The sequence below is a fragment of the Mirounga leonina genome, unplaced genomic scaffold (genome assembly GCF_011800145.1).
Source record: "Mirounga leonina isolate KUSES-001 unplaced genomic scaffold, KU_Mleo_1.0 Mir_54, whole genome shotgun sequence".
Classification (NCBI taxonomy): domain Eukaryota; kingdom Metazoa; phylum Chordata; class Mammalia; order Carnivora; family Phocidae; genus Mirounga; species Mirounga leonina.
The window spans coordinates 2,039,038-2,045,037 of record NW_023270812.1 but is presented as its reverse complement, the minus strand read 5'-3'; the positions used below and the strand labels follow the sequence as shown (position 1 = coordinate 2,045,037).

Below are 6,000 nucleotides of genomic sequence, written 5' to 3'. Positions count from 1 at the left end.
ACGCACCCTGACATGAGCACGAGCAGGAAAGGAGCCAGAGGCCGCAGACTCCCCTTTTAGGGGCCAGGAGGGGGCCTCGGAGACCGTTTTTCCTAGTACTTACAGGTCAGCCTGGCGCTGAGCCTTGACTCAGTCTCCTTGCTATTCAGTCCACAGCGGTTCCCACCGCATTCTAAGGAGCTACAGCTAGAGGCTAGAGCCTTAGATTTCAGTCAACAAAAATGCACTACGTGTGCTCAACACGTAAGCACCACATTTGGAAACCGTGTCTGTCACCGTCTGACCCCAAAGCCTATCATGTGATTGTAAACAGGGTCTTTGCTCATGAGCGACTCCCGGGAGCCTAGAACAGGGCTGGGCACGCAGTGTGTGCTCGACACCTCTCTGCTGAGTTAACGAAGAAGGAGACATCTTAGCAGGTTATATACTATCACCAAAAGTAGGTCTCGGCAGTTTTGAAAGCTCGCCTGACTAGCAAGTTCTCTGTGGTGCTGACGGGGGTGAGGGTGGAGGACGGAGGGCAGGAACCGTCAGGCGGCTGGGCTCCCAGCTCTCCGATAAAGAAGTGAAACACAACTCAGCAAGAAGAAGGTAGGTTGTTTGGATTGTCATTTTTGGCTCATTTATAATACCTTCTCTGCTTCCTTGCAGGTGAACAGATAATGGGAATTGGTCCATGGGTTTGACAGGAAATGAAAGATTTCCAACAGTTTTTAAATGGATGGATTTCAGGGCAAAGGCCAGATTCTTTCCATAAAAGAGGTAGTTAATAGCTCACACTGTATCATCCAGCCGCTCATCCACCCCTTAAAAAACCATTCTCTATTATAACTTTTCAAAAACAGCGTAACTAGTTTCTGAATAGGCCACATTCGCCAATGAAAACGGATTTTCTATCATTCTCAACCTCAAACAAAACATTTGAATAGTTATTTCTGAGCACATGCCACCCGATATCTCTTATGTGACATTAAAAAAATGCACTCAAATACCAACAGATTCAACTTTATAGCACCATTCCAAAATACTAAACTTTCTTTGCACCTTTATTTTTATCTTTTTTTTTTTTTTTTTTTTGTACACATTTAAAGTACGGGCATCCTGTAAATTTCCGAAAAGCCTCATAGGGAAAAAAAGAAAAAACAACTAATTTTTAGGACAAAGCAATAACTCAGTTTGTAGGCGGGATGATCTCAGGCAGGCTGTAAGTTCTTCGTGGGCTTCTGCAGTCTTGGTTCTGGGGTGAGTGTAGAAAGGACGCTAAAGTCTTCCTGGGTTATTCTAGAGGTTACATTGCATATTAGCATGTAAAAACTTGTTGCTCAATGGTTAGACTCTAGGTATTGATTACAACTCAAACCATGAAAACAACAGTCTTTTGTAATGATTTTACTTTTCCGAATGACAGAAGATTTGGGGTATCAGAGTCTGTGTACGGTTTATTCATGCTCTGCTAAGAGAGCGGTTAGACTCCTATCGAGTTCCCTCGCACAAATCTTCGCATTTGAAGCTCAGAGCACTAAAATCTGTTCTTAGCAAGCAGATGTATTAAAGTAGACTTTTAAGTGGGGTTTTAATTCAACATATATTTGGCTGCACTGTTAAGTACGAAGACTGTGTGACTAAGTAATGTGGGGGGTTGACAGAGGAGGATACTGCTCGCAGAAAAATCTGTTTCTCGTGCCCCTCGAGTTACGTTTCACACGCTGGTCGCAGCTGCGTGCTCTCGTCTAACTCCTCCGGGGGCGACCCCTGGGGCCACAGGTCTGGCGCGAGGACTTGGGGCGTCTGAGTGTGCTGGGGCTGGTAGGGTGGTGGAGAGGTAGCGTCAGAAGGGAGTCCGCTAACAGCTCAATTCTGCAGCAGTTTCAAGGAAACTGAGTGTTACACAATAACAGTCAAGGACCCAGGAAGAAGAAGTTTAAATTAGAAGTGACTAGTATTAAAAAGCTACTGCACACCAGGTAGGAAGGAATAGGAGAATATTAATATGCCCTGAAATAGAAATAATCACTTTGCACTATGTACACCACATACAATATAACATATTTTTTTAACATTGCACAATATAAATATTATACACGGTGGAGTAAACGAAATGCAAAACACCTCTGAGGCACACAGAAGAGACACGGATTAGCTCGATCTCTGATTCAAATCAAGATGGGGTTAGTAAAAGGCAGAACGTTACATCGCCAGGCCAGTGAGCTCGGGGGCTAAGCAGCCACCTCCCATATACACCGGGAATTCTCATACCTCAGTGTCGTTCGAGTTGATTGCTTCAAACAAAGGCTCATCAGCTCAGTAATTTGAGAAAATCAAACTGTTGCTCCCCACTCTAAGGTAGGTAATCCCTGAAGGCCCCTCCCGACCTCAGGGCTTTGTGAGGAGGACTATGTTAGTACAAGGCTGGGTTTTCCCCTATTATTTCTTGGGAAGAACTTGGTTACTATGAAACCACTGTAAGGAAACTAGGACAGTATTCAAGAACACCCATCACAGTGCTTAACAAGATTTAATGTACATTTATTCTTAACATGTGGAACATATAAAGATTTTATACTGAATAAATGATATTCATTAAGCCAGAGGAAAAGGAGGAATTTACATCAAGTTTTTTTCTTTTTTTTTTTTTAAACTACATTATCTTGAAATACAAATGTGGATTCTTGTCACTGAAAAATCTTTGAAGTTGTGTTTCTTCCTTTTAGTTGTATTTTTTTCTTTTTTGTCTGTACTGGTAACCATAGTCTAAATCCATCCATATGCAACCATTTCCACACCTTGATTCATGAAGCAAATTGTGATCAGCCGCTCTCCCGAAATAGAGCATGACTTTATACATACAGAAACTTGTACATTACCCTCTTTTTTTTTTGTTTGTTTTTGTTTTTTGTCTTTTTTCTTTCTTTTTTTTTTTTTTTTTGGAGATATGGCCCTAATGAAAAAATATATAAAATAAAAATAAAAAATTATTTAAATCTACCATCACTTCGTAGTTACCACATCATGAAAAAGAAACTAAAAACTTTGTACTAAAAAAAAAAAAAGAGAGAGAAAAGAAAAAGAAAGCATGAGGGTATGTTTCATGTACAACTTCTATATACATCACAGCCCATGGGCAGTAAAAAAAAAATATTTAAAAAATGATTAAAGGAATTGTGAAGAACTGTCACGTGGAAGGTCAGACGACAGACAGCAGACATGACGGTAGTGGTGAGAAAGCAGTTTCCGTTGATCGTTGTCAGGTATGTATTTTCAATCTTAACTTAAAAAAAAAAAAATTGTTTTTGCTCCTAGCCTAATGTAACCATTTTCCTGTGGAGAAACCAGTATCATTTCATAGTTTGACTACTGACTGACACACCTCCTTGAGCCCCTATTCCTACATCTCTAGAAGTTTCTATTGCACAGAGCTTTGGGCGATGGGATACAGTTTTTTTTTTTTTTTCCATTATCTGAAGAATAACATGCCTAGGAAGTTGATAATTTTTCACCTTTTTGCCTCAGTGTGGTGAAATTTTCCCATCTTAGCATCTTTTGCCACATTTTTTTTTATTAAAGTCAATTTGCTTCCCCCCCCAAAAAAAAAAAAAAAAAAAGCAATACAACATAGAAAAGAACATTAAAAAGAAAATCTGTGAGAAACAAAAAGTGACCTTTGAATGCACTAGGACAGCAACTTTGGTTAAAAAAAACGAAAACAAAATAAAAAACCCCAAAAGGATGTACTTATACACACAGACAGCAAATATTAATTTCATAACTGTTCAAATTAATTATTTCTTTAATTCCCAATTGGTAAATAGTGAATGGGGCAGAGGAGCAGAGATTTTCTTTTCCTTCTTTCTACGCTGGATAAACAAGAACAGAAAACAGCCAGTGATACGGGAGCCTCTAGTCTTCACTCACACATGCTGCCTTCTCTCGGATGTCATAACTGCCCGATCTGAAACAGTACATCACAGATGACAGACGCAACCAGAGAGTTCAGGACGGCTGATATCGAGATATCCAGCAATCGGCCCTCGTGCAGGAGGAACTCCGAGCGGTTCTCGTCCACCCTGGCCATGGCCAGCAGAGCCTTGGCCGCCCTGCACATCATGTCCACGCTCGGGGGTTCTAGAGGCGGGGGCTGCATGTGCAGGAGGTTATGCTGGCTCTGCTGATACTGGGCCATGGTGACCCCGTCCTCTAGGAAGCTTATCAAGTTGCCAATGCTCCCTTTCTGCACAGCTATGGCCCTCGCTGCCAGTGCGTCCCCTTGGGCAAGGTTCGATAAGAGCGCCATGGACATTTCTCGACAGACTGGGTTTTTCCGATCCCCCACGTACCTAACTAACGTAGCATAGAATTTCTCCTGACGGCTAAATGGAGGCGTGGCCAAGATCAGGTCCACGTTATTGTCCTGGATGCTGAGTTTGCAGAGGGTCTCCAGCACGAGTCTCTGAGGCGACAGGACGGAGTTGGGTCCCACAGTGGGGAAGGGGTCTTGTGCCTCTGCAGACGGGCACACCATCCAGTGCAGCAAGCCATCCAAGATTGGCAAGCAGATGCTTTCTGTGTAAGCAGACAAGTCTAGCTGCCCAGAAATGTTGGCCAACGTGACCAACGTGTTATCCCTTAAGACCTCCAGGCAGTCCCACCACCACTCATCCTTGCTGCAGGCCACCCCTTTGTCCTCGTCTTCCTCCTTCTCGTAGGTCTGCGGCGCTCGTTTCCTCTCTGGATGCTCGTGGTGAAGCAGAATCAGCTTCCCCAGGATCAGCACCAAGCCTGGATGTTTGGACATTTCAGCGTCATTACCAGGCACAAAAGACAAGCTTCGGACAATGTTGGACACACAGATACAGCGCTTAGCCAGAGAATCCTGCCAGTGCGCAATGGTGCAGAGAGGAGTCTCGTCTCGGCTCCTTGGCTCGTCCTCCAGCAGCTTGATGTTCCGGTGACTTTTGGCTTGATGGATCCCAAAGGGAAACTTACTGCTTTCGGTTTGGGCACCAGGGTTTGCGTCTTCCGGCAGCGCCCCTGGCCGCGCAGACAGGACGTCGTCAATGGTCGCGATGATGCTTTTCTCTTGCTGCTCGTCAGCCTCGCCTTTTCCTTCTTGCTCTTTCTTCCTACCAGTGGAGCTTACAGGGGGAGGTGGACGCCTCCGAGGAGGGATCTCCATCTTGCTCTCGAAGTGAGTCTGGATGTGCTCGGTGGTGTCCCCCCCACCAAGCTGCCAGTGCAGAAGTCCACTGTTGAACTCTTGAACACGACCCAGCCTGTCAGACCGGTCGACCACGAACAGGTTGTTCTTTTTGACTATCTTTATTGGCAGCTTGTCGAACTTACTCGCTTGCCTGGGCTTCTCCTTGGGATCTGCAGTGGCGTTGGGAGAGGCCAGAGCCGCGCTGCTCTTCTCCTCCATCTCCGTCTTCCCATCGTCCTCGTCCTCGTCCTCATCCTCCTCGTCGTCCTCCTCGTCAATACACTCAGCATCTTCCTCCTCCTTCCCCGAGTCGTCAGCCAACGACTGGCTGTCATCTCTCTTCACTGCATTGTGATCAAGTGCTTTTTGGCTGGGGTCTCCCACCTCATATTCCATAAGAATCCCAAAAATGTCAATTAGGCATTTTCTAAAGTACTCTACTAAAAGTTCGAGAAATCCAGACAACTAGAGAGGGAGACAAGAACAAGAACGGGTACAATGTCATAACCTCAAACAGGGTGGAGAAGGGCAACAATCCTGACAGCTATCGATACAGTTTTAGGATGATTTTCACAGGTTTTAATTCCCTTTTGGCTAAGCCCAGAGAGAGAAACTACATATCCATTAGAACCGGCTTCCTGAATTTTACATTGTTAACTAAACCAACATGTACCATGTTTCCCACTTGCTGCTGACTTTCCTACTCCATCAATATGAAAACTTCCCTGTCATTTTTTCTTTTGAATATTATCAAGTTCTTTGCCTTTTCTTCTGACTTAGGTACAATGCACTCCATATGAGAA

At 44.2% G+C, this 6,000-nt stretch overlaps 1 protein-coding gene across 7 annotated transcripts in view; it reads right to left on the bottom strand.

Moving 5' to 3' along the window:
* Positions 1-1,084: 1,084 nt before the first annotated feature.
* Positions 1,085-6,000, bottom strand: part of LOC118001829 (AT-rich interactive domain-containing protein 1B) — a 439,380-nt gene continuing 434,464 nt past the window's right edge. For 5 of the 7 annotated variants that reach the window (XM_034991980.1, XM_034991981.1, XM_034991985.1 and 2 more), the window contains one exon: positions 1,085-5,662. In XM_034991980.1, the coding sequence (XP_034847871.1) occupies positions 3,935-5,662 (1,728 nt within the window). In that variant the 3' untranslated portion in view covers positions 1,085-3,934. The remainder of the gene's footprint in view (positions 5,663-6,000) is intronic. The other 2 variants (XM_034991984.1, XM_034991986.1) reach the window with 1 other exon arrangement.